Consider the following 21,357-nt stretch of genomic DNA (forward strand, 5'->3'; position numbering starts at 1 on the left):
TCGGAATTCGCGAAAAGGGACCGGATCGGTTGAAAAATCAGAAATCGTCCGGTTCTAGAGAGAACCGAACGATTCCGCACAGCGACTGGCCGATTCACTGTACGGAATCGGCGAGTCCGTACGGATTTTTTTTTTTTTTTTTTTTTTTTTTTTTTTTTTTTTTTTTGTAATCCATGATAGATTTTTTTGTAATCCATGATCGAATTGTTTTTGTTTTTTTGTAATCCATGATCGAATTGTTTTTGTTTTTTTGTAATCCATGATCGAATTGTTTTTGTTTTTTTGTAATCCATGATCGAATTTTTTGGTTTTTTGTAACCCATAATAGAATTTTTTGTAATCCATGATCGAAATGTTTGTTTTCTTTTCTTGTAATCCATGATCGCTTTTTTTGTTTTTTTTTTTTTTTTGTAACCCATGATAGAATTTTTTGTAATCCATGATCGAATGTTTTGTAATACATGATCGAAATGTTTGTTTTTTTTTTGTAATCCATGATCGAAATGTTTGTTTTTTTTTTTGTAATCCATGATTGAATTTTTTGTTTTTTGCTTTTTTTGTAACCCATCATAGAGTTTTTTGTAATCCATGATTGAATTTTTTGTAATCCATGATCGAACTGTTTTTTTCTTTTTTTGTAATCCACGATTGAATTTTTTGTTTTTTTTTGTTTGTTTTTTTTTGTAATCCATGATCGAATTTTATGTAATCCATGATCGAATTTTATGTAATCCATGATCGAATTTTATGTAATCTATGATTGAATTTTTTGAAAATTTGTGATTTTTTTTTTTTAATCCATGATCGAATTTTTTTTTGTAATCCATGATAGAATTTTTTGAAAATTTGTGATTTTTTTTTTTATCCATGATCGATTTTTTTGAAAATTTGTTTTTTTTTTTTTTAATCCATATTATTCAAAGAGAAAATGAGAGAGATGATGATTCTGAGGCCACCCTATCCCAGCCATATTATTCACATATCGAGTCCCAACAGCAACAGTGTAGGGATGAGCACGAAATACTGTAAATTAAATGCTTAATGGCGGTTCATGCAAGGAAAGAACATATCAATATTCGCATATTCATTCAAAAACATGAAAATTCTTAATGGAGTACCCTCATTTTTTATTGAATTCCTAAAAAACAATATTTATAATGAATTTTAATAATTTTTTCGAATTTTTTTTAAGCTTTATTCTGACCGATTCACCCGATTCCCGATCCGGATCGCCGATTCGCCGATCCTGATGGGTTTTTTTGAAGCCCGATCCGGGTCACCGATCCGTTTTTTAAACCATTGCTCTTAACAATAAAAGGGCAGACCTCAAGAGGTTGTTTTGATGCTCAAATATCTCAAATTGATCATCTCGACCTCAAGTTTCAATTATTCATAGATTTGTTTGATCTACAATATTTTTGAAGCGTTAAATTTTATAATTAGAAATGAACATATATTTTAAGGCTATCACAAAAATATCCAGTATTGAAACCATATTTCTCAGCAAGGTGTGCTTTACTTTGATTGTTTAGAGACTTAGACTTATACAAACCGCAGGTAAAAGTAACGTATATCAAAAACCTAAGGGAAAAGGTTGTTACAACACTAGAAAATCCTTCAATATCATTTCGACATCCGATATAGATATAGGGATACGAGAAAGAAAATGCTTTCAAGTCTTAAAGTGATGCATCATGTAACTCATTATAAAGATCTTAAAAATTTTAAAAAATTTAAGTGTTTATGAGTCAAATCAATTCGCATCATTTCATGAGCTTTAGATTTCATATTCAAAGGTGAAAATAAATTTCCAGGCAAATGTATAACACTGAAACTACATCTTCCTACATGCACATTACTTTGATTGTTTGAAGTAAATGCAGTCTGTAAACCACCCCTAACAACAACAAAAAAGCCAGAACAATAAGAATAAAATGAGTAAAAGCAAGCCAACTCAATCACTTGATGCCCTGAGGCTCCCTCATTTATATGACATAACTGAGTCAAAAATGAACCTCTTTCCCGCTGGGATCAAATGAATGCCTACCAATCCCAAATCTAGGTCAACAATTTCCTATCTAAAATTTCCAAACCACTAATTATCAAGATTCCAAATTGCCACATTCATTAAACTCTTCCACTAAGCATCCTCCTGTCATGAGAATTGATAATCCCATATACCATAAAAAATGCATTGTTTCACTACCTTTCTCAAATGAAAGAAAAGTATATAAAAACAATTTACTTTTAAATACAAGGAGGAAATCTTGGTCAACGATTCCCTATCTAAAATTTCCAAAACGCTGATTATCATGGTTCCAAATTGCCACATTCATTAAACCCTTTCCATAAAGCATCCTCTTGTTATGAGAATTGATAATCCCATACAACATAAGAGTGTGTTGTTTCACTTCCTTTCTCATATGAAAGTAAAGTCTATAAAAAACAATTTAATTTAAATAAAAAGTCTATAAAAAATAATTTAATTTAAATACAAGGAAGTCATAATGATATGTTTGCCGGATTACAAATTGGTTGGTTGTATGTCATTGACTATACTCAAATTTCAAAAAAGATTTCTTAAACTTGAAGATACACCCAATTTCACACATAATGACTAATAGCAACTATGACCTCTTTATAATTATGATCAATTCACTCGACCAAATCACCGATCCATACCACTGATCCCATATTACATAGCGATTATCTAGAGGACCAATCTGGCCACCCATTCATTTTCTCGAACACTGCTCCTAAAATCTTAGCAAGTATTCATTCTTCGTTCAATCAATTTTCTTGGTCCATGGTCTTTAGGCCATCGTTAACTTCTTCATTTTTGCTTTATTGTTTTCTTAACAAAAAATGAGAAGAGGGATGACACATCCCCAGATAAAAGGAAAAAGTTTATATAAAATTACAATCTTAAAATGCAGTAAAAAATGCACTTCAAAAATCTATCACAAAGTATTGTTTTGATTCTAAAGAACTCTCTAATTGATCATCTCAACATCAAGATATATGAATCGTCGTCGTCAAAACATTTTTCCAACTAACTAAGGTCGAGATGTATGAATCATCGTCGTCAAAACCTTTTCCAATTAAAAAAAAAATCTTCAAATCACAAAAAATAGTGTATCTTACAACACGTTATTTGAACTGTCCATTATCAACATTTTCATATATTTATAGCTCTACTTATTTTTTAACTATTTTTAAATTTTAAAAATTTATAATTAAAAATAAAAATAAATTCTCAAGCCATCTTAATAATTATTAATAGAAAAATTATATTTTATCATGAAATTTGGAGGCTTGCCTTACTTTGATTATTTAAGGTTACAACCTTGTACAAATTGTGGAAATTATAAAAACTTGCACTTATTTTTTGGTACAATATTTTTCTTTTTTTTATGTGTACCCACATTATATATTACTTTCTTTACTAATAAATAGTTTTAAAACCCTATAAATTGGGGCTCTTGTTAACATATTTGATAAGCTCTGAGATACATATTCCATTTTCATGAGGGCTTGAGGTCCAAATATATAGAAATACAGTCAGTTTTTCACTTGGTATCAGAGCAAGATTCATATTCACCATGTCCATTTCTCGTCCCTGAAGTATTGTTACTGATTTTCAAGATAAGTCTCTTGCTCACCTAGTCGGTGCATCTTCTTTGGGTCGATCATCCATGGGCGGACAAAAAACAGTAGAAGTTTATCAACATCGTCTACTTGATCAACAATCCTAGTAGGTTGTCATTCCTGTTTTTGCTGGTTGCATTACTTGCTTTTTTGCACATTTGGTATTTGCATCAACAAGGTTTTCATTAAAAGAGTTAACTTAATCAATGTTGCGTTACTCGTGAAAATTGTTTTGTTATTTGCATTAGATGCTGCTTCGAATGGATATGTTGCTCTTCCACGGCTTTTAAGAGCTGTTGCTCCTATTGGATATGTTGCTCGTGAAAATCGTTGGGAACATTTTGGGATTGTGTCTCGAGTGGAAAGTTCTTCCTAAATCGGTTAGGCGGAGAGTCAAAACCCATAGATTTGAGCTCGTAGTAGAGAGAGATGATCGAGGCATGCCACTGTCGCATTCTCTACTGCCTTTCCTAAATCGGTTAGGCGGAGAGTCAAAACCCATAGATCTGCGTTCTCTATTGCCTTTCTTAAATCGGTTCGGCGGAGAGTCAAAACCCATAGACCTGAGCTCGCCGTAGACAGAGATGATTGGGGGCATACCATTGTCATATTCTCTAACTGATGACGACGGACCGTTGTTAAGCTAAATTTGAAACCCACCTCTAAAAAATGCTGCCAAGCTCCCCTTTGATGCCGGACTCTCGTTGAACCGAATCTGATACCCGCATCTGAAAATGGCCTTAGAAAACGGCTGATATAAACCATCAGCAAAAATAGCCACCTAGTCGTATTTCAACTATCTGATCCATCTCTCTACCGAATCGTGTTTCGACTCTTTGATCTATTATGGATTTTACTTTTCAACTTTGAATCTAAAGTCCAACTGCGCTTGTTGATTCGTCGCTAATTTATGTTGGCTCTTCCAAATGCCTCATATTTGATGATCGAATTTTCCGATCTTGATTGATGATCAAGTTTTCTGTTATTCGATCATGTTAATGATTGAGTTTTTCATTACTTAATCAAATTGGATAATGGAGTTTCTAGTTATTCTATCATGTGTGATGATTGAGTTTTTTTTTTTTCCATTACTTGATCAATTGTGGACTTGTTGTTATGCGAGACTGTTATGTTCAAAACATCAATTTCTAAATATCGCTAATTTATAGCAGCTTAAGCTTCTTCAGTTCTTGTTTTATTTCTGAAACCTGTATTTGTCCAAACTCTCTTTTAACTCATATTCAGTTTGAATGAGACCATAAAAATTATAGAAAACTGCACTTGCTTTTTTAGTACAATATTTTTTACTAGGAATTTCATGTATAGCATACTAAGAATGGGGTTCATTGTTTATGTCATTTATTGTATGTTACCTTATTTAGTAGTTCATAGCTTCATAACCCTATAAATCGGAGCTCCATCTTCGATGAGCTCTGAAACATACAAGGCCGGAATATACAGAAATTCAGGTAGTTTCTCACACAAACCACACCTACAAATAAGAGAAGATTATTTCATTACAAATAGCCATTGCACAGAGAAGGGCACCTCCCCTGCAAACCCAACAGCAGACTTACACATACTAAATAGGTGATTCATGCTCGTGAACTCTCACATTTTCTCTCTCTGAAAAACCAACCCAAACCAAGAATTTGCTCCAATGACTTTTATCTCTCTTGAAAACAACCAACAAGCTTTTTGGAATGCCTTTTCTCTCTCTAGAAAAGCCCAAACTCTCACATCCCCTTGCTCTCCTCCACAATGTTGATGACCTTGGGTTGCCTTTTCTTCTCCTCTGCGAGCTTGGGAACAGTTATTCTGAGGACCCCATTAGCAAGGTGGGCTTTAATGGAGTCCATGTCCACACTCAATGGAAGCCTGAATTGCCTCCAAAACTTGCCCACCGTCCTCTCAGCCCTGTGCCATTTATCACTTTCTCTCTCTTCTTCGGCCTTTCTCTCTCCACTTATTCTAAGACTCGGTTGTCTTCGACCTCAATTTTTATGTCCTCTTTGCTGATCCCTGTCACCCAATTGTCAAAAAATGAGTATGCATCAAATACTTGTCTCTAGAGAGAGAGTGTAGTCAATGGTATGCATCAAATACTTGTCTCTAGAGAGAGAGTATAGTCAATGGACCTGACAAAACCCAGGACTGGACGGGAAGACCCGATCTCGAGGTTTGGATCCAGGTCCAAAAAGTCCAACCGAACCCGACCCGTTACCACCCCTGAATGAGAAACCATCAATTTCCAGAAAAACAAAACCATAAACCCATTCAAGCCTGTCTCGAATTTAAAGAATTCACCTCCCTCTCTCTCTCTCTCTAAAAAACCTAGATACCTAAAGTAGCCTTGTTTAAAGTTGCATACTCCATAAGCCCATCTCCCACTTTGATAACAATAAGAAAGCGAAATCAAAGAGTTTCTCTCTCTAAATACCCGGTACATCTAGAGCGAAGACATGAGAGAGAGGGTTCTCTTTCCAGTCTGCCTTCGCAAGAGCCAACCCTTGTACACCTTTGAGAACAGTAATTGGGCTTTGCTCTAAAACTCTGAAAGGATCCATCACCTCTTGAGGGACCATCATGTCCCATAAGTTTCTATATGGCACTATTCCCTTCACAGGGAAGGTCCATCAACACTAGACACAATACCAACAAATTCCTCATCTTTTTAGAGAGAGAATGAGGTGAGATTTGAGGAAAACCCAAGTTTGGATTCTAATGAAATTAAAGGAAAGAGACAAGATAAGATTAGATGGGGAGTAATATATAAAATATTGAGAGATTGGATTGTTGGGTTTTAGTGTGAGAAAGTAGATAAGGAAACTTTTGGGTTTTAGTGAGAGAAAGCAGCTAAGGAAATGTTGGGTTTTGGTGAGAGAAACCGAGAATGAAACCGAAGGCAAAGTTGTTGAGAGAGGATTATATTGGAAGGGAGAGAGTTATAGAGGTCTCTCTCTAGAAATCTCTTTAGAGAGAGAGAGGGGTTTCGAGATATTTCTTGGTAATTAGCGGTAAAAAATTAATGGGCGAAAACAAAGGGTCTTTCGTTTTGAATCTTCTTTATTTGCGCGAGCGGGATCGCCTCATATTATGTGCACCAATGAGATCAAACTGTCTTTATAGTCCGTTAACAGTTTCTATGAGTCCTGGGACTCGTACATAGAAGTGAGCCATTTTTTTAAAAAAAATATTTTTGAGATGGTTTTTGGGCTTGATTTTTAATGAATATATAATTTATGACATGAAAATCATGAATATGTAAAAAAATAAATTGTAAAAAACTAAAAATGATTATGTATGAAGAGCTTTTTAGCCTATTGTTCATAATTTTTTTTTTTTTTTGGAAGGACTACCCGGTAGCATCTATCGATGGATGTTTTATTCCTTGGAGGACTCATATGTAAAAATGAGTTCTCTAACATACGACAATTTTTCAAAATGAAACTTTCAATACTTCAAATCTCATTTTAAAAAAATTGGATGACTCAATTCAACTTTGAGGTATGTCTTTTTTATAAACAATAAAGACTCGACTATAGGAGGAGGAGTATATTAGGTTGATAGCCAATATAATAATTTTGCTACATCTTATTATAAATTTTGATCCTAATGGAGGGACCGAGTAAGACTAATCTAACTGCTCCCAAACAACTAGAATATCGCTCAGATAATAATAATGAATAAATAGTCCAATTTAAATAATTCTTTTAAGAGGCGACTTATTGGATTGAAAGGTTAGAAAATTTAGAATCTTAAAAACACCTCCGAATAAGAATCTATTAAAAGGATTAAATACATAATCTGTTCCTGCAAGAGTACAGTACAAAATCTTTTGTGCTCCCTGGATTCTAGAGTTCTCTGCATAGTCCTCTTCTTTTTGAGTGAATACTTCGCATGCTCCCTTAAATGGTCCCGCGACGTGGCATACGGGAAGGCACTTGTTTATCTCTCGCCCAAAGACGCTTTCTCGAGAGCATACGAGTCATTTGTAGAACCGCATTTAAACTTGTGGGTCGGTCTTTGAGAATTAAAACATTCACCTAGGGAAAAACTTTATGGGATTGTATACTATAATATTAAAAATGTTCAGAAAAAATTTATAGGGAAAATCGCAAACCCCCAAAATGGATTTTTTAAGCACTTTACCTTTTATCCAACTTTTCCCAACAACTTCGCACAAAAACAAATCATGTTTCCTAGCAAATACCCCCATACAAAAAATTATTTATTTTTTCAATGAAAATACCCTTCCTTTATGTAACAAATTATTTTCGGATCCTAATAAAAAGAAACACCTGAATGCACTTGGATAACATCGGATTCCTTACTTCAAAACGACGGACCGCTACTTCAAAACGCCGGACTGCCCTTCAAATGCCAGACCGCCATATCAAAACGCCGAACTGCCCCTTCAAAATGCCGGACCGCCATATCAAAATGTCAGACTGCCCCTTTAAATTGCCGGACCACCATATCAAAACGCCGGACTGCCCCTTCAAAATGTCAGACCGCCATATCAAAACGCCGAACTGCCTCTTCAAAAGGTCGTACCACAACTTCAAACGCCGAACCGCCTATTCCATCAAAAAATAATCATCGGACCGCTTATTCCAGCAAAAAATAATCATCGGACCACCACCATGAAAAGCCAAACAGCCCCCATGAAACACCGGACTGGCCATTCCAGCAAAAATAATCGCTGTGGAAAAGTTGGGTGGGTAAAGTGTGTAAAAAGTCCATTTTTTGGGGGGGGGGGGGGGGGGGGGAGGTGTGCAATTTTACCAAGTTTACATAAGGTTGTAATTTTAAAATGTAAAATTAAAGTGCATTTAAAAAATCCATCATAAAAGGTTGTTTAGATCTTGAAAAGCTATCTAATTGATCATCTCAATGTTCAGATGTATAGATATGAAAATAAAAAAATATTTCAAGTCCCAAACATAATGTATCTTGCAAAACATTATCTGGACCGTCTATTTTTAAGATTTTCATGTGTTTATAGATTTTCTTAATTTGAATTATTTTTGGCGTTTAAAAGTTTATAGTTAAATATGAATATAGATTCTCTACGCATCCTAAAAAAATTTGACACTACAATTACATTTATGATAAAATTTGGAGGCGTGTCTTAATTTGATTATTTTAGGTTACAACCTTATGCAAACCACACCCATAATATTATTTATCTTTAGTAAAAAGAGGTCACAAGTATTATTAGCTAGTGGATATTAAATCAAATGGCTTAGAATGCGTCGTGAATTCAAGATTTTTTTTTTTTAACTTTGAATCTAGTCAATGATTTTTTACAAAAAGTCTTTATCACCTATTTGTATTAGAAGTAAATGATATCTTTGGATACTTTTGCAAAGTTTATACTAGGTGACAATTAAGTTGTACTAAAAAAATTACTTGAAGCAACTATTTTGATTTTAAATTTTTTTCGTATTGATAAGTCTTGACCCTCACAAATGGATAGGAAATAAAAAATAGTTGAAATCTTAAAAATAGTGCATTATATAACACATTATCAATGTTTTTAAATGTTTATAGATTTGCTCAATCTACACCAATTTTAAAACTTTAGATTTTTAATACTGAAACTGTTGGTATTTTTTGTTTGGAAAATGCTTGAGTGTATTCAAAACAACAATTTTGGTTTTGTTATTCTTTCCTAAATTGCTCTTGTAGAGAGAGAAAGATGTCGGTTTGAATTCCACATTGAAGATGAGAGAGTTTCTTGGGCTGTATTTAAGATCGCATATTCCCATATAATATACTCTAAGTACAAAGGAGAGAGAATGTGCATGTGCGGAGCACACGCACATGCATGTATGTGAAAGAGGGCGAGGGCGCTTGATGACACACGCTACACTTCACATGAGTCTTTTATGTGAAAGAGGGCGAGGGCGCTTGATGACACACTCTACACTTCACGTGAGGCACCCCTCATCCGAATACGTATGCGGGTCGGGCACGTGGCTAGTTATCTTTTTGTGAGCTTGGTTCATATGGGGGATCCAACAGTCATCTAGTCGTTGATGAGATGGAGGTAAGAGGCCATCAAGAGAGTTAAAGTGTATGTAACTTGTAGATAGTACATGTAACCATCACTACAAGTGAGTTAAGGGGCTACATGAGCTTGGTTCGCTGCACGTGAGTTAAGGGGCTGCATGAGCTTGGATCGTATGGGGGATCCAATAGTCATCTAGTCATTGATGAGATGGAGGCAAAAAGCCATCAAGAGAGTTAAAGTGTATGTAACTTGTAGATGGTGACATCGCTACAAGTGATTTAAGGGGCTGCATATAACTTGTAGCCGTTGGTGGTACATGTAACCACCACTACAGTTAATGAGCAGCTACCTTGTAGCTTTATGTAATGGGGCTTCTATCCCATATGAGAGACACCATTTTATAGCCTTTGCATCTCTCTCAATAGAGCATTTCTCTACAATTCCAACAAGCACAACAGTAGGCTAACTCTCTCTCTCGACTCATCTCTCTCTCTCTCTCTCAAATACATTAATACTCTGGTTCTATTGTGTGGATTATTAGCTATGGTGCATAGAGCTTAGGAACATTGTAAAAGACCTCTCTATTTTTCTGTATCCCGGTGACGAATTGCCTTTCTTATACACCTCAAATACTACATCGAATGGAGACAAATATCGTCTTGAGATAGCGCTCTTGCGTGCCTGAAAACAATAAGAGTTCGAGCTTTAATTTTTGCTAATCGGATCATTTTCTGCCTCCATTTCACCCAATTAAACTCTAACAAAACTAATATTTTGATGGGTTTTATAGGTAGCCTTATTTGATTGTTTAATATTGACAAGCAAATCGCACTTCCATAAGTGGCTAAGTAAATACAGCCAAGAGACACAACAAAGACTACCCAATTTTTTGATGGTCAAGTTTAACCGCATGGGAACTCAATATCTAGCATTTTTATGTTAGAAATACTTGTATGGGCCTTTAAATTTTCATATTGAAAACATCTTCTTGAGTAGCTCCTTTTCCTAAATTTACTTATCCAATAGTATGTTGTATTTTATTTGCTATTTAATCCGCCATCTCTGTCTCACTGACCAAAGAGATTATCTCTGAGAGGTCTGCCAGCCCCTCCCTACATAGGAAAAAGTTTAAGAGTGAAGCCCTAAACCATCAAAATAAGGCGCACATCAAAAATTTATTAGAAGATGTTGTTTCGATGTTAAAAACCCCTCAAATTCAATCATCTTGACTTCAAAATGTATGGGATTTCAAGTATTGATAATAGTGCATCATGTAATGTATTATCTAGACTGTCAATTTTCAATATTTTCAGGTGTTCATAGATCTGCTAGATCCACACTATTTTTAAACTTTTAAATTTTATAATTAGAGATAAAAATAAATTTTCAGACCAGTATAAAGATTTTTAATATTGAAACAACATATTTTGACACTATTTAAAAGTACGCTTTTTTGATTGTTTAGGGCCTCGGCCTTATACAAACCACACCCCTCTTCATAAATGTACGAAATTAGGGGTACTAAATGTATAGGATGGTTGAAAATCACTCACAAAAAAGAGTATTATGTTAATCAAGCTGAAATTCTCACGTTATGTTCATGAGAAGTCTCTCTTGTCAATGCTTGTGGAGGAGTGAAAGCCACTTCATTGGAAAATAGCTTCACATTCAATGGTGTATGAAGCTAATGTCCGGAAATCTCATTCATGGATATAGATATTCTGTGGCATCTTTTGCACATCCATTTCTTTTGTCACAGCAATGGAAGTCCTTCTTAGTTGCACTTAGTTAAGTTGCATTTGCTGGCGTGGATTGCCACTATTTGCAAGCATGCTCAAAGAACGAAAACATCGATAAACATATCCGTACCTTGTAATATCATCATTTTCATTATCATTATCATCAAAGTCTTGCCCCAACTATTTGAAGTTGGCTATACGAATATCATTCTACTATTCTGCTCCATTAAAGACTATACCCTAAAGGTGTTCCTTGTCAGTTGTAACAAAAAAAAAAAAGAAGAAAAAAGGTTATGTAAATATAAGGGCTAGGGTCATGGTGGTAGCACTCCCACACACTAGTCGCCACATTGTGGTTTTCATTCCTACTCCCACTAACATTTTCGAAAAGCTAACTCGTAAACTATTGAAAAAATGGGCACTGGTCTATCTTCCCCACTGAATTGCCCAAAAAAAAAAAAAAAAATGTTTTAAGCCTCTTTCAATAAAAACTATCAAAGGTCATTTGTTAAGGAGATGATATATCTAAAGTTTGAAATGAAGAAATGGAATCCATTCGACACTTTCATCTGTGTCTTCTTATCTCAAAAGATTATCAATATAAAAAAGAGGAAGGGGGGAATGAATGGTCAACACCATTTTATGAGATCCAATTTGATATTACAGTGCATGTGGGCCCTTAGAAGTAGTTTTGAGTCCCCAATCCATCATAAAATTGAGAAACGAGTTATGAAAGTCTTAACTGGTGATATTCAGATGTCATCCGATAATTGTGACTATCAAATAGAATCTGAACAGTAACGAAGGACAAGCAAAATAATACAAACTTTTTTTTGGGTGTTTCGAAATGTCTTCCAAAATGAGAAAAGATTTAAAATACCCATAAACGAATCTTTCTTATATATTCATGACTCATCACCATCCAATTTTTCACCAGATTGCAATCTTTATAAGAAAGAAAAAAAAACAATCAATAATGAAAAAAAGAATTAGTGGCAAACAACTCACAAGAAAATAAGCGCATCTTATGCACACATTTTAAAAAAAAAAACCTCTTGATCATCATCATCGTCAAAATCTTTTCCCGAACTAATTAAGTCTACTACACGAATCCCAATATGCCTTTCTGCTTTATTAAAAACCATACCCTCGGCGACACTGTAAATTGGAAGCAAGTTCATGAACTGTAAATTGGAAGTTCTCAAGTTCTGTGAACTTAAGAACTTCCTGGTTTCTGTTTGATAACCCTTTGGGAAGTTAAGAAGTTCCTGGTTTCTATGTTTGATAAGGTCTCGGGAAGTTAAGAAGTTCTAGGTTTTTGTGTTTGATAACCTCCTAGGAAGTTAAAGAAGAACTGGGTATCTGTATTGGATTAGAGAAAATACTGGTTTTCTTTCCATTGACAAGAGTTATATTTTTCATATGTCCACCACTAACACCACATGATAAAAATGCATTTTGGTTTCCAAACCGGCCTATAGTCCTTACCGAAAGAAACATCATGGGGGCAGATATCATCTTGAAGTTTCCCAAAATTAGTGGCAGTCATGTATTTTTTATAAAGTGTATATCATTTTGAAGTTTCCTAAATCAGTGGCAATCATGTAAATTATATATAATAGGTTTTGTTTTCTATTTCTTTATTTGCAAAGAACAGGTGCACATAATTTCCATCTATAGACTTCCACAACAATAACATATCATATGCAGCCAAAATTAAAGCAGTCTATAGACAATGTTCCATGATAAACTTCCACGCAAATGTTCCATGCTAAACTTCATTGTACCTCAAAATTAAACCAATCTATAGACAATGTCAAGTAGTAAGAAATCAACCCATTCAATAATAACTTGAGCACTACTTATATTAAGCATTTGATGCATCTGTATCAAGCAACATTCACAATTCATACATCCATAAAGAAAACCATGTACAAAACCAGCTCATTCAATAATAACCTGTAATAGTTTAAACATACATAATTAAAAATGCAATACAATGAACACAACATAACAAGTTCATATGAAATGCAAAACAATGTTTAATTACAAGTGCTAGCAACTTAGGTAGGCCTCTCACAACTACGCCGCTATGGCATCTCGCAGATTGACGTCAACGTCATGATTAACCCATTCAAACACGCATGCATAATGCAAGCAATAAGTGTCACGACCGCACTCTCTGACCCTCGCTGTCCCATACTAGAGGGTGACAGAGAGCGGGATCACGAACACAGAGGTCGCGAACGTCACTCAGGTGGGAGTGGCTCAACGCATAATAAATTTTGGAATCAAAGTAAACCACGAAATAAAGCAAAACTCATACAAACAATAACAAAAAAATGAGCAATTAAAACCCTTTATATATATACATTCAGTGTCCAAGATTTTGTTACAATAAGTTCAAGGAACTACCGGATTACAAAAATTCCAGAATTCTTCAAAATGCAGTATAACACATCCACCAGGCACCTACTGTCAAAAGAGTCACTGGCCAAAGCTTTAAACTTTGGAACGCCTGTCACCACCGTCCAGCTGTCCTCCCACGGATATTAGGTCTTACTCTACACAAAGGGGAAAAAGAGGGGTATGAGCTAAAGGCTCAGTAAGTAGGTCAGTGACCTTGCATTCCAACCTAGATGCACACATATATAGCATATTCGCCACTATTACAGTTCATATAGTATCACAGACTAAAGTCAAACATCAGTGTCTACAGACAGAATGAACAAAATTCATGTTCAGATCTCAGGACGTCCGATGTTCCATGAGTCAATAGTTACACAAATACTTATCACAGTCATACAGTCAAAAGCTCAGCTAGAGCATGCAATTAATTCAGACATAAACAAAAAGTGCACACTCCTGAAGTAGAAGTTACATCAATCAGGCTAAGCCAGTTCTGTAACTTGGAACGACCAATGGATGACCCATTGCGTAGCGGTCAGAATCATAAGCATCAGAATCAGATAACAAAAATGCAGTATCCACTACCACTGGAGGACCCATTGCGTAGTGCCCAGAATCATAAGCATCAGAATCAGATACACTCGTGTATCTATCAAATGGCTGTAATTTCAAGTCTTTTGGACTTCATTTGGCTAAACAAAACTTCAGTGCAATAAGAGTGATATTTCTAAAAATTGGTAGAATTTGTCAACGGTGACATAGGTGCATAAAATGAAGCACCACTTTCAAATTATTCAGAATCTCAACTAGGGCCAAACATGAAGATTAAAATAGACTCTGAGACCTTTCTAATGGTGGCAATTTGAGCAATTCCGACACCATTTGGAGTGTCAAACATGTATTATAAAATTATACACAGTCCTTAGATTTTCATTTCACAGTCATAGCATGCTTTAAAGATTTGTTCATAGCTTCAATTTTTCATTAGCAATCAGCATGCAACTTTTTTTAACACATAATAGATACATATGCCCTATTGATTCACAAGTTTTTCCCCATTAAATTGAAGGGTTTCATTATTCATTTCATCATACAAAGGCAAGCCGTTGTTGCTCAAAAAATCATAACAAAATAGTCACAATGTCATTTATCATGATAATCAATTTGCCCTTAACTCATGCCAAATCTTGTCATAAACTTCTCTCAATTTTCATTAGATACATATAGGCACATGATCACAGATTTTTCTATGAAAATCGGGGAGATTTGGGGCTTACTCAGGTCATGCAAAGACAAGCTATGTTGCTGGAAAATCACAGTGTAACAATGTGCATAAACTCTCATTACATATGCTCATTTTATGTGTAAGACAGTCTAAAGAATTAGCCGACCCCAAATAGTTGGGAAAAGGTTCTCACGATGATGTTGCGTACAGTCTCATGAGTATCGACTAAAAAGAGTTCGAGATGAAATTTCTTAATTTTTTTTTTATAGTTTTGGCAAGTCTCGAATTCAATATTAAATTATGACTGAAATTGAATTAAATTCCTTCTGAGATAAACAAAACACTCAATTTCAGTATGAGAAATTATAATGCAATAATGAAAAATCAGTGTAAAACCATTAGAACCATGGATTAAACATGAGTACATGAAACTAAGCACTAATATCACAACAAGGAGAGCTATTCCACCACAAAAAGAGGGGAAAAAAAAACATGAATATAGCATAAGCTGAAAAACAAGCTTAAATTTCGCGTAATGACTCAAACATACCCATAAAATCCTAGAGATTTCCAATGTTTAAGCTCAGATAAAAGCTTAAAAATCAATTAATTGATAAGAGAGAATTTCAAAAAGTCCTAGAAATAGTTTTGGTTTTCATATTCAGATCTAGTAGATCCGAACTCAATCCAAGTTTTCGAGAGATGAAATTTACAGGAGTAGGCTCTTTGGTACCGGTTAAAATTATAATTTTGTAAAAAAAAAAACCCACTTCCATTTTAGCCTTTAACGAGAGGGAATTGTAAACATAGTTCTTACTTTCTCATTCTCACAAAATTCAAAAGAAACAGGTACGTGTGTGATCAGAGCTCAATGAAGTTTTTTATGCATTTTCGTACTCTGATCAGAGCTCTGAGATTCAAACAAAAAAACAAAAATTCTTAGATCTAAACATAAAAATCAGAGCTCAAATATCAAAACTCAAAGATTAGAGCTCAAAGATCAGAGCTCAAAAATCTAAGCAATCCTAAAATCGAAGAAGAGATAGAGAGAGAGGTTACGAAAATCTCAAGAGTCAATAGCATACCCCAACGGCTAAACTCGAAGAACATAAGGATATGCTGTAAAGAGAGAGGTGCTCATTGTAAGGGTGCTCAGTATGAAAAACTTCTCAGCGGTGAAGAAATTCTGCAGGTAAGATTATCGCGAAAGGGTTGGTTATCAAAGTAGAAAGCATCCAACTTCCTTTTTTGAGTTCCGACCTTTGGATCAGAACTTTTTTTAAACGGGAGATGGAAAGATGCAAACTTCTTATATGAAGTTATTTTATTTTATCAAACACAAAAAGTTGAACAGTTCTGAGAACTTCTCAACTTCTCAACTTTCTTAAGTGTCTTCCTGTTATCAAACGGGCCCTATAAGTCCCTGAACCTTTTCGGTAACCAGAAAAATATTCAAATGACCAGGGAAAGAGATGCAAGAGATGCACCATTAATTTGGGTACTAGCCTAGTTAGAAGAGGGAGTAAAACATGAGCATTTTAGCAAGGGTAAATGCATCGACATCGAAGAGGATCAATGCAAACTGCATTTGCCCTTTGGCCATAATTCCTCACACAAGTATCCATGCACTCAATTGGCATGCAGGAATGAGAGGAGAGGGGTAGGACAACTCTACTTTGCTTCGCATTTGCAATTATTGGCCCCCGACCTGTGCTCATCAAAATACCACGAATATTAAGGGTTAATTCATTGGCATGGGAAAAGAAAGGAGATAAAACGGCCAATTGAAATATTCCAAAGGCATTTTTTTGGCATTCACACTCTTACCAAGTGCCAAGTGAATAAATATTTTCACATCATCCACATATATGCAAGCAAACAAAGAGAGAGAGAGATACATAAAAATTTCTTATGGCACAGGAAAATAAAAAAAACACGGACAAAATAAGCGTGAAAGTTTTTTTTTTTTTTGGTCCACATGTTCACACTTTACATAGCGCCGAGTGAATATTATTTTCACATTATTCATACATTTGTGAATTATTGGAAATCATTCATCGGTAGAAAATAATGGAAGGAATCGGGAGGAAGTAAGATCCACTGAGAATGAATAGAAAGAAAAAATGGTAGAAATTTTCTTTTTTGTTAAAGACATGAAATTGGCTAAACATCTTCTTCAAACATAAGTAGAACCAGAATAGATGGTTTTGTGGTGTTCTCCCTGCCAAGCGAGAGAGAGAGTAGCACACACGAGTGCCGACTAAAAATGTAGTATCATGATCTTAAAACTCCAAATACATTAATTCAAAACAAAGTGGACTTGAAATATTATGATCTGCTTTGATCCTTAAAACCCTATATATTATATGATATTCAATTGATCAAGACAAGAACTCTCCTACAATCTACATTGAAAGAGTTACAAAAAAAAAAAAGAGGACACCCATTGAGTTACAAAAGATGAACACAAAAATCTTTATACATCATAGAGCATTGACATTAATATTAAAGCTATAATTCTTGCTTGTTCTCACTCAGGGTTTTGGCTTTGGAAGCCTCTTCTTCCTTCGACTCCTCAGCAATAATGCTAACGAGCTTGGGGCCCTTGATTTGATCAGGAGAGAGCTTTTTTAGAGAGTCAATGTCCAAAACTTACCATACACTCTCTCCACCCTGTGCCACTTGTCGTCTTTCTTTTATCTCCTCCTTTCTCAGACCTGCACAATAACCACCTCTTTTTCACTATCACTTCTGTGTAACTGTGAAAAGCTATTCTAAACTTGCCAACTCAAAATTACAACAGATACCGCGCCGGGCTGCCTTCCGGGTCTAATCCGCGCCTCAATAGGCCAGCTAGAGATCCGGAAAGCTTTTTTTTTGGTACCGGGCCAGCACTTCAGGCCCAAAATTATTTTGGCCCAATCCTCGAAGAGAGCCAAAATTAAAGCCCGGCCCGACTCATTTAGAAGCCTTTCCATATATTTAAAAATAAATAAAAAATTCCACTTCATGCTTTTTTTTTTTTTTTAGTAATCCAAAATAAAATAAATAAATAGATACTAAAATATTTTAAGAAAATTTAAAAGCCATTCTGCCTATAAACTCAAACTCTTCCTTAAAAACCCTTTATATAGGGATCAAAACCCTAACAACTCAATCTCCATAAAAAACCCAATCTCCTTATAGAAACTCAGCTTTAAAAAAAAAAAAAAAAATTCTTAATGGGCTGGGTACAGGACCATACGTCGTATTCTTTTCCGGCGGGGTCAAGTTGTAATGATTGATTCAGGTCGTGGTGGCCTGGACTTTTCATGCGTAATTTTTGGGGGCCAGCCCGAAGTGGTATCAGCTTTACCGGGTTTGGACCGGGTGGCAGCCCTACTTCAGTACGTCCATTAGGTGTGAGTTACACCGTGTAACAAACTATTCTAAAGTTGTAGAGATTAGAAGCTCAAACAAAGAAGGGTCAGGATTTTATTGCCTCCTTATAATGTAAAAAGTAAGGTGCACCTATCAAATTTCCTCAGAGATGTCATTTTGGCGTTGAAAATCTTATGATGGCAAAAGTCCTTTTTTGTTGTTAATTATAAAATTTAAAATTTAAAAAATAATACAAATATCAATAAATATTTGAGGATCTTGAAATTAGACAATCTAAATAACTTGTCAACTATTTGTTTGGACTTGCAACCCTTTATAAACTTTTTCCAACAAAAAAAAAAAGCTTCTCTCTCACACGCACAGACGTATAAAGAAAAACACTCCCTGAAGTATAAAAAAAAACAGTGAAACAAACTATGGCGTTATGGTAGCAAAACACAATGCTTAATCTCTATAAAACTGTCTCTAAAACCTGAACTTACCAGGCATATAACATGGCCCTCAGATGTCTCTTTCCAATCAACTCTGGCAGCAGAAACCAAATCCAAGGCCTCCTTATCAACCCCAAATGGGATTTGCTCCAAAATTTTGAATGGATCAAACAATTCCTCACTCACAGGAGTTGTTACAAGGCTACTTTGTCTACCAGAAAATGGCACCAAGCAATTTCCATAACACAAAAAGGAGAAGAAACTAAAGAAAAAGAGAGCGGTTTTTCGAACTAAGGAACTCATTGAAAATGGATGAAAGTTTCTCAAAAGTTTCTACCTTGATTTGGAGATCTGAAATCTTGGGCTTGATTGAAGAGAAGGGGGGAGGGGTTTGGGGCTCTCATATGTTAAGAGTTGGTGGAAAATGTCTTGAAGGTTCTCGGGTGGGAAAAAGGTTCGATCAATTTACACCTGGAAAAGAGAGAATGCCATGAGGTTCCAGACCTTTCTTGCACGTCCGTTACCATGCTTGTCAAAGGATGCGAATCGGGTCGGGTCTTCCCGCCGACTAGTGGGTTGACTCGAACTAATCCTCTTTGGATCTTGCATCCGGTGTTTGGGGTTTGGATCCCATGAATAGATTTGACTTGGGTGAATCTTGATCCATATTGAAGAAACGAAAAACAATCCACGAAACAAAGAAAAAAGAAACAAAGAGACAACCCACCGCAACTTATCAAAAATTTTGGACTTTTAACGGCCCTTCAGAGTCATCTCTTTGACTCCACCTTGACTGATTTATGTCATCAGAATACAAGACATCAATTATCACCTTTGCATCCTATTGAGTCGGGTTTGGATCGCGGTCGAGGTCAGCCCAATCCAACTTGGTATATACTAGTGTAAAATATATATAAAAATTAAAAACATTTTTATATAGAAATAGTTTTATACAATGCCAAAGCTCTAAACAATCACATTAAGGCGCACCTCAAAAATTCGCTAGAAGTTATTTAAATGTATAAAAAAAAACCCTTAAATCCGATAATCTCGACTTTAAGATTCACGGACTTTTAAAAGAGGACTTCAAGTATTAGAAATTATATACCTTGTAATTCATTATTTGGACCATCAATTTTCAAGATTTTCAAATGTTTATAGATCTATTTGATCTATACTATTTTTTACGCTTTAAATTTTATAATTGGAGATGAAAATACATTCTTAGGTCACCATAAAAATTCTTTGATTTTTTGAAATCCGAGATTTTCAAAAGGTCTTCAAAAAATTGTGCTTTTTTAATGGAACCAATATAAATCTTTATTTTATATTTTTTAAAAAAAACTTTTTCTTTATAACTTTAGTTCTTCATTAACTTAATATTATTAAATTTTGATATAAAGATAAGTACATTAACCGTGGAAGTAAATTGAGAATCTTGATTTAATAAAAAAATTCATCAAAAATTTCACCAACTAGTCCCTCAAAAAAGGTGTACAAAAAAAATACAAGCAAAATATTCCTAAAAAAAAAAGTAATTAAAACAACTATATATCTTAAAATAATAGGTAGAATTAAAAGAAGAGTAACCTAATGAAAAATCTATTTTTTTTTCTTCTTTAAACCCTTAACATCGTTATAAAGAGCAACGGAGAGAGTCAATGATATTAAATAGTTAGGTAGCTGTTAATCAGTGCGAAATTCAAATTTTTTTAAGCATTTATTTATTTATTTATTTATTTATAGAGAAGTTTGATTAATTTTATATTTTATTTTTGTATTTGATTTGTGTGTTTTACATATTCAGGTATTTGCATTTCTTTTAATTAGCTGCAATCCTATATAGGGAGCGTTTTTTTTTTTTTTTTTCTTTGAAAAATAATCCTATACCTTAGTTCACAGTTCTTGTTATTTGCTTGTTACTTCTTGTGTTTAGTATTGTTGTTGTTATTTCATTTTGTACTCCCAATAAATCTAGGATATGTTTTGTGATGTAACAACATAGCAAGTATTGTTGTTGAATTTATTGAAAGTTTTCAACAAAAAATTGTTGAGTATCCCTCTAATGACATTAGTAAGACTATAAAATTATTGTTTAATGCCTCTAATATATCTATCCAATAGCTGCAAATCATAATCCTATATTGTGTCATCTTTACAAATCCGAAATTTTCACTATGTTTATGTCAACCAAATATGAAATATTCACTATTCCTATTGCTTACCTTATTTTTTGGCGATCCGTATTTTTTACTCAATTTTCTCCTCCGAATTTTTTAAATAAAACCGATTTGTTACCGATATTTTATTATTCCCCGACTGCTGCCTAATTTAGATCAAGTGGGCCACTAACCATTTGATCTAGATCTAACGACTCAGACTATTTTATTTTTAGTTCTTTTTCTACAAATTATATGAATGTGAGATTTGGTATGTGCCATCATCTCAATAGCTCACACCTAAGAAAGAAAATTAAAAATAAATTTTCAATAAAATATAATGATG

General features: G+C 34.5%; 2 protein-coding genes across 3 annotated transcripts; both read right to left on the bottom strand.

The window, feature by feature from the left end:
• Positions 1-5,515: 5,515 nt before the first annotated feature.
• On the bottom strand, positions 5,516-6,578 carry LOC18427818 (21.9 kDa heat shock protein-like). Of its 2 annotated transcripts, none has more exons than XR_016043855.1 (3): positions 5,991-6,083; positions 5,787-5,877; positions 5,516-5,670 (listed from the first exon to the last, which is right to left on the bottom strand). XR_016043855.1 is itself a non-coding variant. In XM_088851316.1 (3 exons), the coding sequence occupies exons 1-3, from the start codon at positions 6,234-6,236 to the stop codon at positions 5,643-5,645; spliced, it is 267 nt and encodes an 88-aa protein (XP_088707442.1). In that variant the 5' UTR covers positions 6,237-6,578; the 3' UTR covers positions 5,516-5,642. The 2 variants fall into 2 exon arrangements, 1 of the variants encoding a protein (XP_088707442.1); XM_088851316.1 differs by lacking the exon at positions 5,991-6,083 and adding an exon at positions 6,089-6,578.
• A 10,716-nt stretch (positions 6,579-17,294) lies between these two features.
• Positions 17,295-19,272, bottom strand: LOC105420162 (22.0 kDa class IV heat shock protein-like). Its single transcript, XM_088850648.1, has 2 exons — positions 18,894-19,272; positions 17,295-17,691 (listed from the first exon to the last, which is right to left on the bottom strand). The coding sequence occupies exons 1-2, from the start codon at positions 19,153-19,155 to the stop codon at positions 17,552-17,554; spliced, it is 402 nt and encodes a 133-aa protein (XP_088706774.1). The 5' UTR covers positions 19,156-19,272; the 3' UTR covers positions 17,295-17,551.
• Positions 19,273-21,357: the final 2,085 nt, after the last annotated feature.

This window comes from Amborella trichopoda, chromosome 11 (assembly GCF_054954075.1).
Source record: "Amborella trichopoda isolate Santa Cruz 75 chromosome 11, AtrichopodaSantaCruz75HAP2 v2.0, whole genome shotgun sequence".
Lineage (NCBI taxonomy): Eukaryota > Viridiplantae > Streptophyta > Magnoliopsida > Amborellales > Amborellaceae > Amborella > Amborella trichopoda.